This window comes from Lepus europaeus, chromosome 10, assembly GCF_033115175.1.
Source record: "Lepus europaeus isolate LE1 chromosome 10, mLepTim1.pri, whole genome shotgun sequence".
Lineage (NCBI taxonomy): Eukaryota > Metazoa > Chordata > Mammalia > Lagomorpha > Leporidae > Lepus > Lepus europaeus.
Window position 1 is genome coordinate 7,290,827 of NC_084836.1, and position 25,260 is coordinate 7,316,086.

Sequence of the window (25,260 nt, forward strand, 5' to 3'; positions counted from 1 at the left end):
AATTTTTTTGGCAGCCAAATTAATTTACCTTTTAATACCATTTTCCCATGAACTTTTTTTTTTTTTTTTTTTTTTTTTTTTTTGACAGGCAGAGTGGATAGTGAGAGAGAGACAGAGAGAAAGGTCTTCCTTTGCCGTTGGTTCACCCTCCAATGGCCGCCGCAGCCGGTGCATCTCGCCGATCCGAAGCCAGGAGCCAGGTGCCTCTCCTGGTCTCCCATGCAGGTGCAGGGCCCAAGGACTTGGGCCATCCTCCACTGCCTTCCTGGGCCGTAGCAGAGAGCTGGCCTGGAAGAGGGGCAACCAGGATAGAATCCGGCGCCCCAACCGGGACTAGAACCCGGTGTGCCGGTGCCGCAAGGCGGAGGATTAGCCTGTTAAGCCACGGCGCCGGCCAAACTTTTTTTTTTTTTTTTTAACTGGGAGTGGGCCCAAGTCTTGAACCCAGGCACTCAGATATAGGATGTGAACATCCCAACCACTAAGTCAAATGTCTGTCCACTATGAACTTTGTGATGTGACCTCATCTTGTGTTTGTTTTCGTGCACTCCTAAGGTGGTCAGGGAGCCAGCGGCTGAGACAAGAATGCTGCCGTTGGCTGGGTTTGTCTCCCACGGGAAGGTGTGCCTTGAACTTCAACCAGGCAGGTGCTGTGGTGTAGTAGGTTAAGCATCTGCCTGTGGTGCCAGCATCCCATCTGGCTGCCGGTTTGAGTCCCAGCCACTCCACTTCTGATCCAGCTCTCTGCCGATGGCCTGGGAAAGCAGAAAATGGCCCAAGTGCTTGGGACCCCACACCCATGTGGGAGACCCAGAAGCAGCTCCTGGATCCTGGCTTCGGCTCCAGCCACTGTGGAGCTGAATGGAATAGAAGACCTCTCTGTGTCTGTAACTATGCCTCTCAATAAATAAATCTTTTAAAAAGTTAAAAAAAAAAAAAAAAGACTAGAAAGCTATATAATAAAAAGTATTAAGTGTGATTTCTTGGATATGGGTTTAAGATTTTTCTTTCTGCTTATTATAGTTTTCAACTTTTAGCGATTTTTATTTAAATAAACTTAATTTTGAATAGTTTTATTAATAGAAAAATTGCAAAGATAGTATAGATTTCCTCTATACCCAGAGTTTATCTTGATGTCATATTGGGATTCAATTATCACAGTTGAGACCATATTGATATAACTAAAGTCCTCAGTTCTTGGCTGATGTCCTTTTGCTGTTCCAGGATCCCATTTGGAACAGAAATGTGTTTAGTCATTATCACAAAAATCATTTATTTATTTATTTAGTTATTTGAAAGATGGGGTGGAAGGGGAGGGGAGGAGAAGGGAGGGAGAGGGAGAATCTTCCATCGGCTGGTTTACTCCACAAACAGCTACCACAGCCAGGCCAGAAGCCAGGCGTCAGGAGCTGCTTCCAGGTCTCCCACATGGATGGCAGCGTTCCAAGTACTTAGCCCATCTTCTGCTGCCGTCCCAGGCACATCAGCAGGAAGAGGAGCTGGGACTGAAGCTGGCACCGCTCTATGGGACGCCTTCATCACAAGCTGCAGCTGAACCCGCCGCACCGGAATGCCAGCCCAACAAACTACCTTCAGAATAGAGTCTTAACCCTGGTACGATGCCTTCTTAATCAGATGCGCAGTCTAGTGCACACGAAATTTAGCTCATGAAGTTTTTTTGGCTGGTTTTGATTAGAACCATGAATAAAATAATTTGGTTTCTCTACTCTGGACATGGTTTGATATCCTTAACCTCAAAAGTGCTGTACATAGAAAGTCTTAAGGAGCCAAATTTGGAAGAAGGGTTTAAGCAGTAGGTGTAGATGGTAGTTTGCCTTCATGGAAAGTCTAGACTCAAAACTAAGCTGACTTTCTGGCCACATCTCAAGGTCATCACTTCAGAGGACAAGATGGTCGGGATGGATGTGACTGCCTCGACCAAAGGGCACATGATAAACACCAGGATCTCCTGGTTCCTAAATTAAAACTATGAGCCTGGGGAAGTGGAGTGAGTGCCAGGCATCTGACGACAGCGGACAGAAAGCTGGGTGCCCAGGGCCTGGCCAGACCTTCATGTCTGGGTGGTTCAGATCCCAGTCTGAATCACTGGCTGAATGTGAATCTAATCCAATTTAAAGAAGGCACAAGTGTTCTCTTCTAGCCACCCAGCAACTCCGCTGCATGCCCCTAATTAAGACGTTACAGTGGAAAGTGACATTAGATCACAAAGTGGCATTTAAGCATGCAATCACAAGCATGTAAATAGAAAAACAAACGGGAGTGGGAAGGGAGACAGACACACAAACAGCCGGGAAGAAAAACAGGCCCAACCTCCAACCACAGGGGTCAGAGGGCCAGCAGGACAGCCCCAACGAGAACGCACCTTGTTTCCTTATTTCCCAAGGAGACCCAGTAACCGCCATCCGTGCCATCTGCTATCCCGTGTTTGGCACTGCTGACACCGATGGTGGCTGCCTCCTCTGAACAGCCCAGACTAGAGGCAAGTGCAGGAAACACTTACTTGGCTCCTGCCGGCCCGCAGTTTCAAACATCCCTTTCGAGCGTTCTACGAGTGTTAAGAGTGGGAGTGATCCTTTCTGAACTGCACACGGTTCTATCCCTTTGATGTCTGCCCCTGGACTGCTGTGTGAGACAGGTTCAACGTCTGTGGTCAACAGAAGCTGTGTTCATGCTCACCTGCGCTAACACACATGCAAAGTCAGAGCTCCACAACCCCAGTGCTCTCCTTCCACGTGGGACTCGTAGCTGGGCCTTCGAGCTCCAGCACTCAGCTATAAATCCAGGTAACATGGATGAAGATGGTTAGAAGCCTTGAATAATCAATACACCCAATTAATGTTCCCCTGACAAATAAGCCTTACCAAAAGACGGCAGGAGGCAGGGCACAACCGGAGCTCAGCAAGCCCGATGATTTCATCACTTTTTTTTTTTTTTTTGCAGTATTGTGGTTACAAATTTTCATTACTTATTTAGCCAAATATAACTGAAAGTTATCTGACCCTACTGAATCACTCACTGGATCTAGGCTACTCTGTTAGACGTAAATCCAATTTATTATCATGACAGAACCAGGAATTCACAACAGAACATGTGACGAGGCTGGCACTGTGATGCCAGCATCCTGTATACACGCAGTTCAAGTCCCAGCTGCCTCATTTCCTTTATTTTATTTTACTTTGACAGGTAGTTACAGTGAGAGGGAGACACAGAAAGGCTTCCATCCACTGGTTTACTACCCAAATGGCAGCAACAGCTGGAACTGGGCCAATCCAAAACCAGGAGCTTCTTCCGGGTCTCCCATGTGGGTGCAGGGGCCCAAGGACTTGGGGTCATCTTCTACTGCTTTCCCAGGCCACAGCAGAGAGGCTGTGGCTCCTCAGAAGAGGAGCAGCCAGGACCAGAACAGGTCTCCATATGGGATGCCAGCGCTGCAAGCAGATTAACCTACCGTGCCACTGCGCCAGCCCTGAGCCGTGTCCACTTCTGATCCAGCTCCCTGGTCATGGCCTGGGGAAAGCAGTGAAAGATGGCCCAAGTATTTGGACCCCTGCATCCGCATGCAAGACCTGGAAGAAGCTCCGGGCTCCTTCCTCACTGTTGTGGCCATCTGGGGAGTGAACCAATGTATGGAAGATCTCTCCTGTCTTTCCCTCTCCCACTGTACCTCTTTCAAATAAACAAATGTCTAAAAAAAAATAAATAAATAAAAAATTGAACACATTAAAGGATCATGGAGGCCACTCTGTGGCACAGTGGGTTAAAGCCCTGGCCTGCAGTGCCGGCATACCATATGGGCACCGGTTCGAGTCCTGGTTGCTCCGCTTCCAATCCAGCTCCCTGCTAGCATGCCTGGGAAGGCAGCAGAGAGGATAGTTCAAGTCCTTGGGTCCCCGCACTTACATGGGAGACCCAGAAGAAGCTCTTGGCTCCTGGCTTCAGATTGGCTCAGCTCAGCTCCAGCCACTAGGGCCACTTGGGGAGTAAACCAGAGGATTCTCTCTTGTCTCTACCTCTCTTTTTTAACTTTTTCAAATAAATCTTAAAAAAAAAAAAAAAGGGCCGGGGCTGCAGCTCACTAGGCTAATCCTCCGCCTGCGGCGCCGGCACACCGGGTTCTAGTCCTGGTCGGGGCGCCGGAATCTGTCCTGGTTGCCCCTCTTCCAGGCCAGCTCTCTGCTGTGGCCCGGGAGTACAGTGGAGGATGGCCCAAGTGCTTGGGCCCTGCACCCCATGGGAGACCAGGAGAGGCACCTGGCTCCTGCCTTTGGATCAGCGCGGTGTGCTGGCTGCAGCGGCCACTGGGGGGTGAACCAACGGAAAGGAAGACCTTTCTCTCTGTCTCTCTATCCACCCTGCCTGTCAAAAAAAAAAAAAAAAAAATTATGGACAGTCCCCAACTTAAACTGGTTCAAATTAAGGTTTCTCAACTTCACAGCGGTGTGAGTGCGCTCAAGTAACCATTCTGTTTTTCACTTTTAGATCAGGATTTAATGCACTACATGAACTACTAGACACTTAAACACACACACATTTTCAAGGTTTATTTTATTTGAAAGGCAGAGTTAGAGAGTGAGAGAAAAGTCATCCATCTGCTGGTTCACTCCCCAAATGGCTGTATCAGCTGGGGCTGGGCCAGGCTGAAGCCAGGAGCCATGAGCTTCTGGGTCTCCTGTGGGTGCAGGAACCCAAACACTTGGGCCATCTGCTGCTGCTTTTCCCAGGCCATGAGCAGGGAGCTGGATAAGCAGTGGAGCAGCCGGTACTTGAGCCAGCACCCAGTGCAGGTGGCGGCCCCTGAACACTCCATTACAGCACAGGCTCTGTTAGGTGACTGCCCAACTACAGCCCATCGGTGTTTAGAGCCTTCATTATGCAAGTTGGTGTTGCTGTAAAGAAGAGATTCGGCCACAGCACTGTTCTGGACATAACCCTGGATTAACTTCAGGAACTGATTCTTGAAGTGAAACAAGGCACTACAGACACCGTGTTCATGTCCCGGGACTGGAGTTCTCAAACCAGCAACGACTTCTCTCAGCCCTACAGGCTCAGTTCTGCTTTCCCCTTCATCACACTTGCATATGGCTTTAACAGGGGCTGCACCTCCTCTTCTAAGAACCTCTGTACCTGCAAAGGGGAAGAAATGTAAGAGAATGGAAACATGGGACAACAGCTTTCCCGCTGCCGGTGGCCCCCAGCGAGACCCGACCCAGGTTCACTCCAGCACTGAGCCTCTCTCTTCCGCAGTCTGTCACAAAGCTCTCCCCGACACACGCAGGCCCAGCCTCGCCATTCTGCCCTCACACCAGCCCAGCCCGTGTTCTCTCCGCCTCACCGCTGCCTCCCAGTCAGGCCAGCTCAAATCGTCACGGCGCCCCCAGCCCCACAACCAGCTCCAGAGATGGCCTCCTTTCCCTCGTCTGGCACCACCCACTGCTCGGTTGCTGCAGCAGCCTCCTGCCTGGTCTCCCTGAGCTCCAGTTCTAAGTCCTCCTCCAAGCAGACTATCACATTAACATCTGAACACTCCAGAACAACTGCACCTGCAAACCCTGTGACGCCCGCTACTCTACAACACTCGGCGTTCAAGGCCTTAGCTGCGCTCACGTGTTCAGGTCTAGATATCTGCTCTCTCCTCAGCCCGGCGTCCCCAGGCTAACTCCTTGCAAGCTCACACAAGACGTCTCTCTGGTCTTTGCCGCCATGGGGATGTCTCCATCTGTGAGTCCCCTCAATCCCTGCATGGACTTAGCCACCTAGTCATCAAGTTTGCTTGTCATCTTTAAGTCCTCCAGACCAAACACATATTGAGCACCTGGTATACATCTGAATTAATTCCTCTGGACTTTTCCAAAAGATAAGGGAAATGACAAGACACTAAGTATCTGTTACGCAGCAAGGCCCACAGGAGGAACTCCAGGCCCTACACCAACATCATATATTTTTTTCCCTATCAGCCAACAGACAACAGAAGACTGAATATAGACCCCACCTGATAGTAAATCCCAATTGTTTGTCTGTTAACCACATTCTTTTTTTAAAAAATTTTTCCTCCTGGGACAGGCGTTGTGGCGCAGCAGGCTTGAGAGCCCTGCATCCCACAGCAGAGCGCCAGTTCAAGTCCTGGCTCCTCCAATGCCAATCCGGCCTCCTGCCAGTGCATCCCGGGAGGCAGCAGATGACAGTTCAAGTAGTTGGGTCCCTGCCACCCAGGGAGACCTGGGCTGAGTTCAGAGCTCCTGAATTTGGCCTGATTCAGCCCCACCTGTTGGGACATTTGAGGGTTGTGAACCATTCAGTAGATGAAAGATATCTACCACTCTTTCAAATAAAGCAACAGTGTTTTTAAAAAAATTCCATTTATTTATTTAACTAACTTGAAAGTCAGAGACAGAGAGACAGACACCTCCTATCTGCTGGTTCTTTTTCCAATGCCCACAAAAGCTGGGGCTGAGAGGCAGACCTCCATCCAGGTCTCCCACATGGGCAGGGCCCCAACTACCTGGGCTATCATCTGCTGTCTCCCAAGGTGTGCGTGAGCAGGAAGCTGGAGCCGGGAGCAGAGCCAGGCCTGGCACCAGGCGCTCTGGTGTGGCATGTGGGTGTCCCCAGCAGCATCTTACCTGCCTACATGTTACCACACGCTTGAGACCAAGAGAACTGTGAGAAGTCCACAGGGGGACGTACTTAAGGATCTCTCAAAATCACCCCATCTTCCCACTCCTGCCAGTGGGTTCCTAACTTGCCACACTCACACTCTGCCTCCCGGGAAGGGGAAACATAAGACAGCGTCTGAGGTCTCTTGGCTCAGCAGCGTGGAAAGAGGACATCTGGAGTAGCCTCTTTGCAAGGGCTCCGACGTCACCCACCTGCTGGGACGCACGCCCAGTGAAGGAAGAAGGATCCAGCAAATGCTCCAGCTGGGAATGGATGGGGCTGAAGTAGGCGTCGGCCCGGATCCGCTCTATGAGGTCGTTATCGCCCCCTTCCTGCTTGACCACCGCGGCCGCCTGCTGGGAGAGCACCCTGATTTTCTCGTGGCAGTCCTGGGGAGAGAGCAAAGCAGTGGCGCTTCACCAAGGGCGCCCGAGTGTCCTGGAAGTCAGCCGGCTCTTCACGCTGGCAGACAAAAGCTCTCCAGGCTGACCCGGCCAGGACCTTCACCCCATCCACACCCACGTCACGGTGGCTCTCTGAAGCCTCGTGAGTCACTGACCCCATTTCCTGCTCACTTCCCATCACCCTCATGAAAATTCAGACATAATTCCTTCGCTAAAGGTGAACTCTTCCCCCAAGCGAGTGAGTGATTCGGTTTTAATAACGGAGTTCACATGGCGACCTCAGAGATGGCAGAGCATGGCAGGTAGGGAAGTGCCTCCTTCACCACTCTGCATACAGCGAGACAGCAGGGCTGCAGGGCTTGGGTTACACACCTGGCGGCTGCCCCCGGCTTTGACCATGGCCATGATGATGTTCTCTGTGGCCATGAAAGGCAGCTCTTGTCGAATGCGCCGTGCGATCACCTAGAAGAAAAGACTAAGTGAGGGCCAGGAAAGACGCCTCTAAGGTTACAAAGGCAGACGCGCAGCAAGATACCGTGTCCAGCAAGCTACACAGCAGGGATGTGAGCTACTACAGCGAGGGATGAGGAGCAATGCGCTGTTTTCATCCTATGTGGTGTTTTTCCATTTTCTTACTAACACAGAGATTCATTTTGATTAAAAAAAAAAAAAAAGGAGGAATATTGGGGCTGGCGCTGTGGCCTGGCTGCTCCTCTTCTGATCCAGCTCTCTGCTTATGGCTTGGGAAAGCAGTGGAAGATGGCCCAAGCGTCTGGGCCCCTGCACCCAAGTGGGAGACCTGGAAGAAGCTCCTGGCTCCTGGCTCTGAATCGGCGCAGCTCTGGCGCTGAAGCCATTTGGGGAGTGAACCAGCGGATGGAAGACCTCTCTCTCTCTGCCTCTCAGTCTGTAACTCTACCTCTCAAATAAATAAATAAAATCTTTTTTTTTTTTTTTTAAAAAAAAAAAGGAGGAAGATTGATTTAAGTAAACCTTTAGAAGCAGCTTCGTAGAAATGATTCCTCGGCGCCGGCACACCGGGTTCTAGTCCCGGTAGGGGCACTGATCCTGTCCCGGTTGCCTCTCTTCCAGGCCAGCTCTCTGCTGTGGCCAGGGAGTGCAGTGGAGGATAGCCCAAGTGCTTGGGCCCTGCACCCCATGGGAGACCAGGAGAAGCACCTGGCTCCTGCCATCGGATCAGCGTGGTGCGCCGGCAGCAACGCGCCTACCACGGCGGCCATTGGAGGGTGAACCAACGGCAAAAAGGAAGACCTTTCTCTCTGTCTCTCTCTCTCACTGTCCACTCTGCCTGTCAAAAAATTAAAAAAAAAAAAAAAAAAAGAAAGAAATGATTCCTAAGACCTTGAGTTTGCCAAGTTTCAGTGCCCGGCTTCCAGAGCTAAGTATTTAGGAAACCAACCCACCTGCCTCAGGCAAACGGAGACACCTGTTCTGCCTGGTCACAGCAGAGCTGGTGATCCGTGCTGACGGACACCTTGGGACAAGTCAAGTACCTTTTCCTTTCCCTCTCAACATATCTAGGAACCCCAGAGAGCTAAGCTCATGAGCACAGGGTGAGCTCAGCCCGGAAGGGTTCCCCTCGAACAGAGCAGGCCCAGCATGTACCCTATATCCCAACCCCTCCCTCACACTTCACTTTTTCATTAGGCCTCTTACTTTGGGGTACACCACCAAACCTTCAGAAATGTTCTGCAGCGTGATCAACAGAGTATCTGCCGTGAGAAAGGCCTCGGCCAAACAGATGCGTCTGCAAAGCAAACAGCCATGAAACACACTCTCAGAGCAGTGTACGGTGTGTCCCAACAAGCTGCTCCACGCACATCTCACGACTTCAACTGCCCCAAGTCCTCACAACCCCCACTTACCACTTCTAGTCCAATGCTTGCCCACGTACCAGGCTTCACCTGGTTCACCCCAAGTACCTCCAGCCCCAAGTGCCTCAGCCACTTTCCCAGAACCTCCCACTCACCGACGAAACATGCACTCTCTCTTGCATGCACTGTGCTCTCTCACAGCCCTTCCTCAATGGATGTACCAGCACCCCAGTCACTCACTGCGATCAGCCACGAAGGCTGCCTAATGTGCCTTCAACTCTCTCCACTCACACAGCCACCGCGCCACCGTGGACTAGGACTTCCACAGTCAACTCCTAGCTTGCTCTGCCCAGATCCATGCCCCCTACCAGTGAGCCTTCACACTGTCCCCAGGGTGCTTTAGCAGGTGAAGTGGATCAGGAACGGCCGGCCCCATACCTGAGGGCCTAAGATCCAAGGATTCAACCGAGTGCAGATTGAAATTCGATTTGGGGAAGAGTAATTGAGTACATACTGAAGGTACAGAGACTTTTTTCTTGCCTTTATTCCCTAAACAATATAATTTTACACAGCATTTACACTGTTGAAGGATGTAATATAAAGATGCTTTGTATATGTGTGGGTTGTATGCAAATACTATGCCACTTTATGTAAGGGACTTAACATCTCCATATTTTGGTACCCCTGGGGGGATCCTGGAAACAGCCCCCACCTTGGGTACGGGGGTGAGGGAAAGGCTGACTTCCCAATGAACTCACATGACTTGTTTCCAGACAAACCCTGGACTAGACGGAGACCTCAGAAAGCTAGCTTTAACTTCATATCCTTTTCATTCAAGAAACCCCAATTCAACACAAGCAACTAAGATGAGGTGAATCTGTTTTAAGTGAGTAGGAGGTCAGATAACCCGTGCTGTTGGTATCTTATTAGCAGTCACCTGGTACTATTATTGTGCCAGGACCTCTCGGTTGGCATCTGCCCATCTTCAGGGTAACACCCTGCGAAGCCCTTCATCGACAGCCCTGCCTCCTCTCCTGCCGCAGTGCCTTTATTCCCCAGCACCACTCGGCTGTTACGCCCTGCACTGCTCTTTCTCCCGCCTTGCGTCTTGATTCCTGCTCCAGATGTGGTCTCTAGAAGACTGAAGGTGTCACCTGCACTGTGCTACGTTCCTGGTCCCTCCCACACAGCCCCTTCCTCCCTCCTCCTCCCACGGTGCCCTGTGTGCACTCTTGTCCTAACACTGACCATACTGCCGCCTTATGCTTTTGCCTCTGCTAGAGTCAGGCCTAGGGACAAGGAAGAGCCACAGAGATACTCAAACAATCCTTTAACTTCCTGCCCGCTCCATCAGTCCCCCTCCCAGTGTGCTGTACATGACGTCCCCCTCCACTGACCGGTTGGCACTGTCATCCAGGGTGCGTTCAAACCACTGCACGGATGCGGTCTGCAGCGGGTCCATGAGCAGGGTCATCAGGTGCCGGGCAAGGCTGCAGCAACGCTCTGAGCGCATGGGGTTCCTCTTGTATGGCATCGCGCTGGAGCCTGCCCGCAAGAGAGGGTGAGAGGCAAAGGCAGAGAGACTCCAGAGGACAGTGAGCACACGGCCACAGGCCTCTGCAGCAGCTCCCCAGGTCACACTCACCAATCTGCTGTTTCTCAAAGGGCTCCTCCATCTCCTTGAGGTTGGCCAGGAGGCGTATGTCGGTGCAAATCTGGGGGGAGCGGGGGAGCAGGCGTTGTCCCACACTCTTGGTGTGCGGGAAAGTCAGGGGCAGGGACCAGGCTGCTGTAGGAGATGAGCTCTCAGGGGCACTGCCGCTGGGCTGTCCTCCCTCGGGGCTCCCGGGGTATCTCACTCAGACCCGTTGTTGCTCCTGAAGAGCTGGGCTACAAGTTCAAGGAGCACGGAACTGCTCGTGTGAACCACTGCAAAGACCCCAGGGAAGGACACTGGCAAGATTAATCTTAATATGGACATTTTGCAGTCTTTGGAGTAACTCTGAAGAGAACACCTGAACAAGTCTGAACACATCTTAATTTAAGACCCCAAACTGTGAGGACGCACGCAGTTACCCACTGAGAGACACAAACACAGAAGTGCGAGGCTGAGTGGGTCTGTGGTCCCCCAGGCTCCACCCCTCACCTTGTGCACTGACGCCCCCAAGCTAGCCAGCACAGAGAGCACCTCAATGTCCACTTTTCGTGTGTAGGTCTGACCCGTGATGATGAACGCCCTAGAAACAAGCAGGAAAGGGGATCTACAGTAAACTGTTTCAAAACACGGCTGTGCCACAGAGACCAGGACAACAGACCCTAACTGAAAGCTTGGTCTTCCTGGCGCAGCAAAATCGCAACGGGCCTGGAGGACCTGACTGGCACTTGCTCTTAGAACAAACTGCCCTCCCACCCCTTTTCCTAATTCTCAGGAAACTGTCCTGCCCCAAGAAGCAAACGGGGGCCAGTGTGCCCACGCCTGGGACAAGGAGCCATGGTGGAGCCTGGTGGTCCTCGACGGAAACCCGCTGGAGGGCCTCAACAAGAAACAAGGGCATGGGTAAGGCTACTTCAAGAAATCAAGTGAACGGTTTCCCTTTTTTTCTTAAAAACTGTAAAAAAAAAAAAAAAAAAAGGAACCCAGACTGAAAGAAAATAAGCCCCAGGCCAGAGATGGAAGGAAACGGGTAGAATAGAAAAAAACAAAAAGTCAAGGTCAAATCTGGAGGTCCACTGAGCAGGCCTGTGATCACCTTCACAGGGAGGCCAACACTGCCCCTCACCCACCTCTTAAATCCCGCCTTTTCTGTCACCATCTTGTCAAGCTGCTCCACCTTGGAGAGAAAAGACACATCCCTACAGAAATCCAGGGCTGCAGTACAACATCCCAAGCTGCGATCCTGCCCAGCCCTCAGCCCTCTGCTGACCTCCTGCCAGTCCAAAGACCCCACCCATCCCAGGATCAACTTTCCTAACGTCCTGGAGGCCAGCTTGTGTCTCAGGCTCCCACCACTGAGTTTCTGTGCCACAGGCCATTTTCACGATACCTTATGGTGATCTCCCTCGAAGAGCTGCAGGAAGCTGGCCTGGGTGCCCGTCGTGCCCTTCACACCTCGGAAGCGCAGGCCATCTTGGACACGCTTCAAATTCTGGAGATCCATGCAGAGATCTTGAATCCAAAGACAGCAGCGTTTTCCAACTGTGGTCAGCTGAGCAGGCCTAAAACAGCCCAGTGGGCACACAGAGAAGTCTCACACCTGGGCCTTTCAAGAAGCCAATTTAATAATATAAGGGCAGGGACGATTCTATTTTGTTCAACATATCTTCAGACACTGGCAAGAAATATCACACAAGCTCCCCCTCCAACGGAGCTTACACTGTATAAACAAGAAGAAAATAAATAAGGTAACTGTGGAGGGGCCGGCGCTATGGCACAGGGGGTTAAGTCACCACCTGCAGCACTGGCATCCCATAAGGGTGCTGGTTCGAGTCCCAGCTGCTCCACTTCTAATGCAGCTCCCTGCTAATGCACCTAGGAAAGCAGCAGAAGATGGCCCAGGTGCTTGGGGCCCCGCATCCACACGAGAGGCTCAGAAGATCCTGGCTCCTTGTTTCGGCCTGGCCCAACCCCAGCCATTGTGGCCATTTGGGAAGTGAACCAGGGGGTAGAAGACCTCTCTCTGCCTAATTTTGCCTTTCAAATAAATAAAATATTTTAAAAATAAAAAAAAACAACTTATTAAGTCATTACATGCAAGATGAGCACTGCTTGCCGGCAGTAAGGGACAAAGGCTCTCCTTTGTCAGGAGCTGCCCCGCGAGGGAGGAAGCCCCCGGACCTCCGAAGGCAGCAGACACCTTTGTTCAGCCCGAAGTCCAAACCGTCCATTAAAGGTCTGTTTCTGAACAGAAAATATAACTATGAATAATAATGTCCAAGTTCCAATGGATAACCTAGCCCATCCCAAATGGCATCTCTCTGCTTAGCTAATGACACTGACAGCCGGCAACCTCACGGCAGGGCCAGAACGTCCAGGCTTGCCATCTCACAAGCTACAGCACCCCCAGATTAATCACATGGTGGTCTGCCTTCTTCATTCACAGGACGGAAGAGGGAAGGGAAGCTGGAATGAACCGGCCTGGACTTGTTCACAGCAGCATTGTTGCTGACAGCCCTGATGGCCATCAAATGATGAGAGAGTGAGCAAAGTGTGGTATGCACACACACTGGGGTGCCACTCAGCTACGACAAGAAAGGAAGCTCTGACACACGGCGCCACCGCACGGATGAACACTGAAACCAGACTGAGCGAAAAGAAGCCAATCACAAAATAAGTCACAACTGCACGATGCCATTTATATGAAATGCCTGGAACATGCAAATCCAGAGAGACAAAAAATATATTAGTGATTGGCAGGTGCACAGGAAGGGGGTAGGAATGACTGCTAACGGGTATGGGATTTCTTTTTGCCGCGATGGAAATATTCTGAAATTACACAGTGGTAGACTGGCTCTGTGATGTACTAAACCATATACGTATGGTGTACCATATACGTATGGTGTACCATATACGTATGGTGTACCATACACGTATGGTGTGTGAATTATGTCTCAGCAAAGCCGTATGACATGGACGGATGTGCAGAGGTGCTGCCTGCTAAACATGGCAGCCGAGAGCCCTCCTTCCACCATTCCCGGCACAGCCAGCCAACCACCGACACCAGAGTGCAGAACGACGCAGGGGTTCATCCCCAACAAGCACAGCCAGGGGTCCGGCAGCTAGGCTCAACCCCAGCTTCCCTGAGGGGCCGGCTCTGTGGCGGAGCAGGTTCGGCCTCCACCGTGAGGCCAGCATCCGAGACCTGGCTGCTCCACTTCCAGTTCAGCTCCCTGCTAATGTGCCTGTGAGGGCGGCAGAAGATGGCCCAAGTGCTTGGACCCCTACACCCACGTGGGAGACCTAGAAGCAGCTCTGGACTTCTAACTTTGGCCTGGAAGCAGCTCTAGCTGTTGTGGCCCTTTGGGGAATGAACCAGCAGGTAGAAGACCTCTCTCTTCTCTGTAACTCTTTCAAATCAATTAAAAAAAAAAAAAAAAAAAAGCAGCAGGGGTTGAGTACTGCACGATCAGCTTGCACGTGGCCCTCCCTTGACCGGCAGTAAGGCCACTCTGCCAGGGCGAAGGGCTAGAAGCAGACCGGGCACGATTCGGCTGTTTGATCAGGGCCCATGGGTTTCTGCAGAGCTTCCGTACAGAGGCTGGCACTGAGACGGAAGCTACAGGGGCAGCTCGACTCTGACCGAGGGTCTCGGCTCCAGCGTTTCTGTCGCTCCTCTAATTCAATGAGTTACTCTACAGAGGGGCACTGCAGGCCGAGGAAGAGACGCTGGGGCCGGATAAAGTCAGCGGCGTCAGGGGCAGAGACCGGATTCAGGAGCACAGGCTTGCCGCGGCACACCCTGAGTACTCGCCCAGACGCGACACAGATGTCAGGCAGGAGAGAAGCCGGGCGGCCACATCTTCATCCAGCCAGGGTAAGCAGACTCACTTTCAACACTGGCTTCCCTTATCAGACTGCAGGCTCCTGACCCGGCCAATCCAGTCCGTCTCGTCCAGCTACCCACTGATGTATCTGGGAAAGCAATGGATGATGGCACAAGTGTGGGCCCTTGCCACCCACACAGGAGATGTGGACACAGCTCTGGCCTGGCCCAGCCTTAGCTGTTTGTTGTGGTCATTTGGGGGGTGAACCAGTGGATGGATCTTTTTGTCACTCTGCCTTTCAAATAAATAAATAATAACTGAATCTCGGGGCCAGCACTGTGGTGTAGTGGGCTAAGCCTCTGCCTATGGCACCAGCATCCAATATGGGCATTGGTTCAGGTCCTGGCTGTTCCACTTCTGATCCAGCTCCCTGATGGTGACCTGAGAAAGCAGTGGAAGTTGGCCTAAGTGCATGGGCCCCTGCACTGGCGTGGAAGACCCAGAAGAAGCTCCTGGCTTCGGATTGGCCCAGCTCCAGCCAGAGGCCATTTGGGGAGTAAATCAATGGATGGAAGACTTTCTGTCTCTCCCTTCTCCCTCTCTCTGTAACTCTGCCTCTCAAGTAAGTAGATAAATCTTTAAATAAATATTTTTTTTACAGAGTGGACAGTGAGAGAGAGAGAAAGGTCTTCCTTTTCCGTTGGTTCACCCCCCAATGGCCACTGCGGCCAGCGCACCGCGCTGATCCAAAGCCAGGAGCCAGGTGCTTCTCCTGGTCTCCCATGTGGGTTCAGGGCCCAAGGACCTGGGCCATCCTCCACTGCACTCCTGGGCCACAGCAGAGAGCTGGACAGGAAGAGGAGCGACCGGGACAGAATCTGGTGCCCCGACCGGGACTAGAACCCGGTGCTGGAGCCACAGGCAGAGGATTAGCCTACTGAGCCGCGGCACCGGCTAAATAGGTATTTTTAAAAATAAAAATTATGTAAAAATTAGCCTATCTCATGGAAAGCCAAGATACCATGGAAAAGAATAAAAGAAGACCTAAATGAAAGATCTCTGTGAGTGAGATCCCAGTGGAAAGAACGGGGCCATCAAAGAAGGAGGTACCTTTCTCTGAAGGGAGGAGAGAACTTCCACTTTGACTATGACCCTATCGGAATAAGATCAAAGTCAGCGAACTCTAAAGGCTTCCATAGCCCTGGCAACTCATGACTAGAGCCTAGGGAGATTACTGACGCCATGAACAGGAGTGTCAAATTGTTAAGTCAGTAACAGAAGTCACTGTGTACTTACATCCCATGTGGGATCTGTCCTTAATGTGTTGTCTAATGTGCAGTGATGCTATAACTAGTACTGAAACAGTATTTTTACACTTTGTGTTCTGCGTGGGTACAAACTGATGAGATCTTTTACTAATTATATACTGAATCGATCTTCTGTATATAAAGATAATTGGAAATGAAAAAAAAAAAAAACCTGGTGTTAAATTGGAAATGGCATAGAAAATTAATTAATTTAAAAAAAAAATATGGGCCGGCGCCGCGGCTCACTAGGCTAATCCTCCACCTTGCGGCGCCGGCACACTGGGTTCTAGTCCCGGTCGGGGCACAGATCCTGCCCCGGTTGCCCCTCTTCCAGGCCAGCTCTCTGCTGTGGCCAGGGAGTGCAGTGGAGGATGGCCCAAGTCCTTGGGCCCTGCACCCCATGGGAGACCAGGAGAAGCGCCTGGCTCCTGCCATCGGATCAGCGCAGTGCGCTGGCCGCAGCGCGCCTACCGCGGCAGCCATTGGAGGGTGAACCAACGGTAAAGGAAGACCTTTCTCTCTGTCTCTCTCTCACTGTCCACTCTGCCTGTCAAAAATAAAAAAAAATTAAAAAAAAATATTATGTAGGATCTCTGTCTTTAATGTGCTGTACACTCTTATTTAATGCTATAACTAGTACTCCAACAGTATTTTTTTTCACTTTGTGTTGCTATATGGGGGCAAACTGTTGAAATCGTTACCTAATATATACTAAACTGATCTTCTGTATATAAAGAGAATTGAAAATGAATCATGATGTGATTGGAAGGGGAGAGGGAGCGGGAAAGGGGAAGGTTGTGGGTGGGAGGGAAGTTTTGGGAGGGGGAAGCCATTGTAACCCATAAGCTGTACTTTGGAAATTTATATTCATTAAATAAAAGTTTAATTAAAAAAAATTAGCCTATCTCATAACTATAGTAATCAATATTTATATTATAGAATTTTTTTAATAAGATTAATTAAAAGGCAGAGTTACAGAGAGAAGAGACAGAGGTACCTTCCACCTGCTGGCTCACTCCCCTAGGCTGAAGCCAGGAGCCTGGGACTCCCAAGCTTCTCCTTTCCCAGGCCATTAGCAGGGAGCTGGACGAGAAGTGGAGCAGCCATGATTTGAACCGGCACCTTTATGGGACACCAGTGCCACAGGTGGCAGCTTAACACACTACAAGCACAATGATGGCCCTTTTATGGCATACTCTGATCCAATCGCTGTGCAATGTATAAGCTGTCTTTCCCCCATAACATTAACCTAAGCACATTTCAATGTTAAGTCTTTTTTTCTTAAAGATGTATTTATTTATTTGAAAGGCAGTTACAAAGAGGAGAGACAGAGAAAGATCTTCCATCCGCTGGTTCACTTCCCAAATGGCTGCAACAGCCAGAACTGGGCCAATCCAAAGCCAGGAGCCAGGAGCTTCTTCCGGGTCTCCCATGCAAGTGCAGGGGCCCAAAGAGTTTGGCCATCCTCAAGTGCCTTCCTAGGCCACAGCAGACAGCTGGATCAGAAGTGGAGCAGCCAGGACAAGAACTGGTGCCCATATGGGATGCTGACACTGCAGCCAGTGGCTTTACTTGCTGTACCACAGCACCAACCCCATTACTAAGTCTTAATGAGCATCATCTTAGTGGTTACATATTATTCCAGCCAGTGGCTTTCTTACACCCTGTTTAAGTATTGCCTTATTGTCAGACATTTCAGCTGTTTCCAATGCTTGCTATCATAAATAAGACGGTAACAGATAGTCTTGGGAAAAGGTTGTTCCCATAATTCGGACTGCTTCCTTGGGTTAGATTCTCAAGAAGGTGTAGGGATATCACCAAGGCTCTTGATACTCACACAGATACCCGAGTAAACTGCTGGGTAAAGTAAACAGTCCTCATCAGGCGAGGACTGGCTTCATTCCTCGTAAGCGTTCCAAGATACCTACCCAAACCTTGCTGAGATTCTTCATCTCAAGTTCACTATGAAAATGGGGGAACTGAAGAGTAACTCAAAGTCACATGCACAATTACAGCCCCACTTCCACGGCGTCATTTACTACTTACTGGAAATGTGTGAAGCCTAAGGTGGGTAGATCAGCTCGTTCCTTAGCGAAGTCGGCAAGCCGAGAGATCACTCTGGCAAGCTAAAGACCATGGGGTAGGAAGAGGGGGAATTCAGGTTGAGTTCATTATGTAACTAGAAACCCTGAGACAAGTTTATATAAAATGAGGCCTCCAGCAGCCATATCTTTTCATCTCTGTATCCTAAAGTGCCTTGAAGAGTTCTGGCAATGCCCTGAACGCGGAGCTGCCTGAAATGTCTTGAATTTTTAAGGTCACAGCAGATCAACAGGACAGAAATCATCATCCTGACCCACATATTCCAGCAACATGCCTCTGCCTGCCTTCATGTCAAAGATTCTACTTTTCACTTACAGTGCTTTTTTTTTTTTAAGATTTATTTTATTGGCTGGCGCCGTGGCTCAACAGGCTAATCCTCCGCCTTGCGGCGCCGGCACACCGGGTTCTAGTCCCGGTCGGGGCACCGATCCTGTCCCGGTTGCCCCTCTTCCAGGCCAGCTCTCTGCTGTGGCCAGGGAGTGCAGTGGAGGATGGCCCAAGTGCTTGGGCCCTGCACCCCATGGGAGACCAGGAGAAGCACCTGGCTCCTGCCATTGGAACAGCGCGGTGCGCTGGCCGCAGCGCGCTACCACGGCGGCCATTGGAGGGTGAACCAACGGCAAAAGGAAGACCTTCCTCTCTGTCTCTCTCTCACTGTCCACTCTGCCTGTAAAAAAAAAAAAAAAAAAAGATTTATTTTATTTATTTCAAAGACATGGTTAGAGAGGGAGAGACAGAGAGATCTTGCATCTGCTGGTTCTCTCCCCAAATGGCTGCAATAACTAGGGCTGGGCCAGACCGAAGCCAGGAGCCAGGAGCTTTATTCGGGTCTCCCACGTGGGTTCAGGGGCCCAGGGACTTGGGTCATCTTCCACTGCTTTCCCAGGCACATTAGCAGGGAGCTGGATTGGAAGTAGAGCCACTAGGACTCAACCCGGTGCTCATATGGGATGCTGGAGTTGTAGGCAGCAGTTTTACCCCCTACGCCACAATGCCGGCCCCTTAATTTACAGTGTTTTAACCAAAGAGAGACAGTTAATTCTTCAGATGGGTTACAGGTTTGTTCACTGAAAAAATGATCACGTACACAAATTCACACTGTTGGTTGGTGCCCGTCTCCTACTACTGGGAGCTAAGTAGGAAACTCCGACAGCCCTTACCTTTGGCAGAAGCAGATCAAATGCATGTCTAAGGATAATCAGGTCCTGCAAAGGAAAACACAATGGGCTTATACTCAACAGCTTTGCTCAAACAGAACTGTTACCTAACACTCTGTGGCCATCACATCGGGGGTTCTCTCAGCTGGCAGCCTGTCTCACCATTAGCAACCCCCTGTGCCAACCAGAAGATGCCAACAGGGGTTCTTTTCTGGTTACTGTTTTAAAAATACACTAACTTAGACAGCAATACCACCGGATCTATAAGGAACAAAACTTTTGCACTTGTTAAGCCCAACGTACATTCTATCTAAAATGAGTGAAAAATCTGCACGTCCACAAGGTTTCTGTTTTCCCAGAGTACCTGCGTCTCTGAGCTTCCCCACGGCACTCCCGCCCGTCTCCTCCCCTTCTAGACCCTACTGTCGCTGGTGAAGAAAGGCAAGCCCCGGACATCAAGGCAAGCCTAGGAAACATAAAGATGCCCGAGGGAGCTAAGTGTTCACACAACCCCAACACATGCTTACACAGGACAGTAATGGCTGAGCCCAATCACACGGCTATTTTTAGAAAGGATTTTCCAAGTTAGCGGACATTCTTCTCCCATTATCTGACTCACTAATTACACACTCTTTAATTATGTACTTTTTAAGACTTTAAAAAAAGTACTGACTTCTTTCTGAACTGGAGGGTTATCTGGACTTCCAACCTCTGGTGCCACGGGCAGCCTGGGATCAGAAGCCCAAGCGCTGGGGTCCCCTAACTGGGCGGGGGTCCCCTCTGCTATGTAGTCCTGAGCCGGTTCCTCGGCCTCTCCTTAAATTCCCTCATCTGTAAGGACGGGGATTATTAAGCCGTGCCCGAGAAGACTACGTTTTCTAGGACTGTGTGCACATGAAATCCGTAAGGCAGGCAGGCAGGCAGGCAGGCAGCAGGCTGGTGCGGCCTGGGCCCGTGGCAGGAATGCGGGCTGACCGCAACAGAAACGGGAGAACTTCTTGGAGAGAAGCTGGCTCTCAGAATAGAGTGCGCAGATGGCGAACAGCTGCACTCAGTGAACTCAGCAAACCGCCCATTTCAAATGGCAAACTACTCTGAGCTTTAAAAACTCAGTAACATCTTGGCCGGCGCCGTGGCTCACTAGGCTAATCCTCTGCCTTGCGGCGCCGGCACACCGGGTTCTAGTCCCGGTCGGGGCGCCTGATTCTGTCCCGGCTGCCCCTCTTCCAGGCCAGCTCTCTGCTGTGGCCAGGGAGTGCAGTGGAGGATGGCCCAAGTGCTTGGGCCCTGCACCCCATGGGAGACCAGGAGAAGCACCTGGCTCCTGCCATCGGAACAGCGCAGTGCGCCTACCGCGGCGGCCATTGGAGGGTGAACCAACGGCAAAAAGGAAGACCTTTCTCTCTGTCTCTCTCTCACTGTCCACACTGCCTGTCAAAACAAACAAACAAACAAACTCAGTAACATCTAAAAATGCTCAGGAAAGTGTCTACCACCTAGTGAGCTCTCCGGGAAATGTTCGAACGTAAGACACATTTGCTAACTAAAGTGTTCATTTAACAACTACAGTGTAGTCGTGCCTTAAACAGAAGTCACATATTCTGGAAAGAGCAGCTCTTCGGAACACCCCCGAGGCCACCCGACTGCCAAGGCCGTGGCTCACGCCCGGCGCAGACAGGATAAGCAGCACCTGCAGGTCTTATCTGATTGGCGTAACTGGGTGCTTAGACTGGAACAAAATCCCAAACAGAAAACTTTTCAGCAAAGACACTCCTAAAATTAAAGCTCTACGGAGTTACTTCCTAAAGCTGGAAAAAAATCAAATAAAATTTACAAATTCCTTATGAAGACTGAATCCTAAGTGTACAAAACATGGGTTCCTACTGTGTTGTCTCCCACGTAGCAGGAGGTGGCGCCAAGGTGAATGATGGGCGCAGCCTTGGGACAGCAGTGGCCGAACGTGTGCACGTGAGCCATGACGTCGTGCCGCAGCCGCTTCTCTTCCTCAGCTGCCATCTTGAAGTCTATGTTGTCCAGGCTGGACTTCATCTCTTGGATTTGTTCATCTGTGATGGGCAAACCCAACGCCTGCACGATGGGAAAAACAAAATACCAAAGCCTCAGGATCCGTCGTTCGGAGCGACACCGACAAGAGGAGTTCCTGTGAGTATTTCTCGCCCGGCTTCCCAATCCTTAGATTAAAACATGGGGCAAGTTCGGAGTGCAGGATGAAAACTCCCATCCCGAGCAAACTCTAATACATCAGACAACCACCAAACGCTGACCTCCGCTGACCCTGGGCCGTCCCCGACTTAACCCTCAGTGCTCGGTAGGTAAGCGCCCACAGCGCGGCAGCTGTACGTTGGATGTGGGTGAATTTACCCAGGGAAACCAAAATTAAGTGTTTTGAAATTCTTTTTTTTTTTTTTTTTTAAAGATTTCTTTCTTTCACTTGAAAGGCAGAGTTACAGGGAGAGAGCTTCTACCTGTTGGTTCACTCCCCATTGGCCACAACAGCTGGAGCTGGGCCGATCCAAAGCCAGGAGCCAGGAGCTTCTTCCAGGTCTCCCACATGGGTGCAGGGGCCCAAGGACTTGGGCCATCCTCCACTGCTTTTCCAGGTGCATGAGCAGGGAGCCGGATTGGAAGTGGAGCAGCTGGGACTTGATCCAGCGCCCATTTGGGATGCCAGCACCACAGGCAGTTTTACCCACCATGCCACAGCACCAGCTCTGGATTCTGTAATTCTTAATTTGTTGTTCTGCCAACAAATTATGTATAGCAAATTCAGTACAGCTGAAAGCAATTCTGGGCGCTACTGATGAGAAAATAAAGACATGAACATCTTACACTGACTCCGGGGAGGATCCTGCATCTTGGAACAGTGTTGTCCATGCAGACACAGCTTCTTCCCAGATGTGGCTATTTAAATTTAAACTGGGGGCAGGCATTTGGCACAGCAGTTAAGATACCCACACCCCTGGGGTGGAATCCTAGCTCCACTTCCAATTCTAGCTTCCTGCCAGTGTGCACCCTGGGAGGCTCAGGGCACTTGGGTTCCTGCCACCCAGGGAAGACCTACATACGTGGAGTTCTGGCCTTTGGGCTGTAGCCTGTCCCACTTGGGGCGTGAACCAGTGGATGAAATCTCTGTCTCTTACAAATAATCCAAATTTTGGAAAACTCAAGTGGATCCATTGAAGTGTCAAAGTTCAGCTCCTAGACACACTTCCCGTGTGGAAGCGCTGCCTGGGTCCTGTGCAGTCAGCAGACCCCAAACCTCAGGGCGCTCCCCAGAGCAAAGCAGCAGGGGGCAGGGTAGCTGTACTGTGGCTGTATAGCTTCCTCCAGCCTACCCATCCTCTCGGACAGACCTGGGTGTGGGGGCAGGCGGAAGCCAGCAGCACCACTGGGTCTCCCCAGAGTGCTTTCTGCCTCTCAAATGTAACTCAGCATCGGTCCTCATCTCTCATTCTGTAATTTTTCCCCTTAATCACTACAGAACTTAGGCTGTTAGTTTTGACACCCTAGGTAAAAGAGGACCCAAATTCACAACTGTAGGCCTCGCCTGGAATGTGCAGGCCAGAAGCAAGCACACACGTGCAGAGGACGCTACATCCCAGCCACGGCTTGGCTCCTCTCGGGAGGCATCACCAGCAGTCTGCTTCCAGAGTGGCGCTCTCCTCATCCAGGGGGAGTGCACCCCACCCCCCACCCCGGCACCCTCCACACAGCACAGCCACTCCGGCTACCTGAGCCAGCAGCGGCACTCCATATCCTCTTCTGTAAAAAAGGGACAGCGACAGCACTGACTCCCACCGGGCTGAGCTGCTGTTCGGGGAGCCCTAAAACAGAGCCTGGGGGCCGGCACTGTGGGGTAGCAGGCAAAGCCGCCGCCTGCAGTGCCGGCATCCCTCGTGGGCGCCAGTTCGAGTCCCGGCTGCTCCACTTCCGGTCCAGCTCTCTGCTGTGGCCTGGGAAAGCAGTAGAAGATGGCCCAGGTGCTTGGGCCCCTGCACCCACGTGGGAGACCCAGAAGAAGCTCCTGGCTTCGGGTCGGCGCGGCTTCAACCTTTGCGGCCATCTGGAGGAGTGACCCAGCGGATGGAAAACCTCTCTCTCTGCCTCTCAAATAAAATAAATCGCTAACACACACACACACACGGAGACACCGTGCCTGCCTGCTGTTGTCGGCCCACGTATTTCAGAGCACAGTGATGGGGTGGGCAGGGGGATGGGGGCGGAGGGCGAGGGCGACGGCGGCTGGGCAGCACGGGTTCCAGGGCCGGCTCAAGGGCACAGAGGCGTCGGGGAAGGCGCAGCGGCTGAGCGCTCAGCTCCGGCTCGGCTCCGAGCCCGGATCCAAACCCCAGCTCTGCTCTGGGCGCTGGGGTGGCCTGGGGGCCAAGGCCGCCCCTTCCCGCCTGCAAGGCGGGGGAGGCACCGTCGGCCTCCCAGGCGGTGACCGCACCTAGCAAGCGCCGGGGCCTGCGCTCCGCACCGCGCCCCCGGCCCCGCCCCAGGGCCGCAGCTCCTCGGGGCCGGGAACACTCGCAGTGCAGCCCGCCGCGTGCAGGGCCCGGCCCGGCCCCTCAAACCCCGGGCCCGTTACCTGCTCTGCCTCCGCCAGCCACAGCCAGAGCTGCCGCCACGTCCGGAACTTGTACCTGTCACTAAACACGAAGCACATCTCCGGGCTGGCATAGCGGGAGGCGAGCGGGGAACGGTAGCCGTCGGGCCCGCCGCAGTCGCCTGCCGCGGCCATGCCGAACGCGCGACCCGGTCAACCAGAGCGCGCCGGGCGCAGGTGGTCGGGAAGAGCGGAAGCGGAAGCCCGGGGGCGGTGCTGTTCCCACCCCGGGGCGGGACTTCCGGCGCTCGGTCCCCGCCCCCTCGGTCGGGGCGGCTGGCGGGCTGGAGGGGTTTTCCGGGAACTCGGCTTCTCGGGGGTGCGGGGTTAATGCGTTTCTTTTCGCTTTCGAGAACCATGACCAGCTCTTCCACAGTCACTTAGCCACTTTGCGCCTGTTTTAACATCTGGAAAAAAAAAAAAGACACATTAAAGATGTCCGCGCGCAGGGGTGGAGCGGGGCCTGGCACGCGTCCGAGCCCCGTGGTCGCGGCCATTGCTGTCGCCTGCCGCACGCCGAGCGCCATCTGAGGAGGACGGGGCGCTTGGGCGTGCCGGTCGCTACCGGCCCTTGCGGATGAAGGCTCTGAGTGGCAGGGTCGCCGGCCGGGAGGGCTGCGGCCCGCTCCCTGTCGTCACCGCCTCCTTCAGACCCAGGCCGGAGAAGGTTCTCTAAGTGGCCGTGCTCCTGGGGGCCAGCCCAGGCCGGAGAAGGTTCTCTAAGTGGCCGTGCTCCTGGGGGCCAGCCTGGCTGGTCGAGGCGTGCTCACACGAGGTGCTGCAGGAGAGGCGCTTGGCGGGAGCGCAGGGGGCAGAGGCGCGGGCAGGCTCGGCGTCTAAGATGCGGGTGCAGAGACCCTGGGCAGCTTGTTCTCAACGGCCCTGCCCCGCGGTAGCAGGTGCTGTGCTGCTTTGAACCTGTCTCTGGGCTCCTCCCTAGGGAGGAGCGCGTTGAGCGCCCAGCTTGTGTGCTGGGGTGCGCGCCCCCTTCCCAGGGACCATCACAAGGTGGACAGCAAGGCTTCGCAATCCTTCTGCTCGCACCTTTCGGTTCCTCACGGGTTCACTCCAAACCCGTGCATCCCCTGGCAGTGTTCCCCCTCCGCCTCTGGGCTGGCTTGCATGCCTTCTCGGAAGGCTGGGCCCCCCAGTGCTGTCTTTCCCGGGTGGGGGCAGAGCTGGCGCAGTACAGATGCTCAGTAGATGTTTGCTGTCCCAGCAAGAGAAGTGACACAGGCCCCATCCTGACACTGTGCTGCCGCTTCCCCCAAGCTCTCGCTCACCTCCTCAGGGTCCTCACCCCACGGCCCCCACCATGTCTCCACCTGGGACCCGGAATCAGAACTGACTGCAGTGCCCATTCCAGAAGGCCCTGGCTGTCCGAGAAGCCCGTCGTTTACCGGGGCTCGGCCGGAGTCCAGCCGCAGTTTCGGTTTTTGGGTGGGAGTTGAGAACAGAGGTCTGGGAAGCTGGGGTCGCTCCCCGCACACCCGCTCTCTGCAGGGTGCTCCGGGGCTGTGGCGGTGAGCTGGGTAAGGCTAGGGTTCTGTTTCCCTCCTCCAAACAGGAGTGCTGCCTCCAGGAGTCCACCTTATCCCTCAGGAAGGATCCTAGTCCTTCTCGCATTTTACCTAGGGTCTTTACCATTTCCAGTTCCGCCGCCTCCTC

At 52.6% G+C, this 25,260-nt stretch overlaps 1 protein-coding gene across 2 annotated transcripts; it reads right to left on the reverse strand.

Annotated features, from left to right (window-relative positions):
* Nucleotides 1-3,055: 3,055 nt before the first annotated feature.
* ADSL (adenylosuccinate lyase) lies at nucleotides 3,056-23,763 on the reverse strand. 2 transcript variants are annotated; one of them, XM_062202811.1, is made up of 13 exons: nucleotides 23,575-23,763; nucleotides 20,847-21,050; nucleotides 18,966-19,010; nucleotides 17,749-17,828; nucleotides 11,959-12,130; nucleotides 11,699-11,745; nucleotides 11,061-11,151; nucleotides 10,560-10,629; nucleotides 10,312-10,459; nucleotides 8,757-8,847; nucleotides 7,452-7,541; nucleotides 6,888-7,064; nucleotides 3,056-5,145 (listed from the first exon to the last, which is right to left on the reverse strand). In XM_062202811.1, the coding sequence occupies exons 1-13, from the start codon at nucleotides 23,725-23,727 to the stop codon at nucleotides 5,059-5,061; spliced, it is 1,455 nt and encodes a 484-aa protein (XP_062058795.1). In that variant the 5' UTR covers nucleotides 23,728-23,763; the 3' UTR covers nucleotides 3,056-5,058. The 2 variants fall into 2 exon arrangements, with proteins under 2 accessions (XP_062058795.1, XP_062058796.1); XM_062202812.1 differs by having other exon boundaries at nucleotides 23,630-23,717.
* Between the last annotated feature and the right edge of the window lie 1,497 nt (nucleotides 23,764-25,260).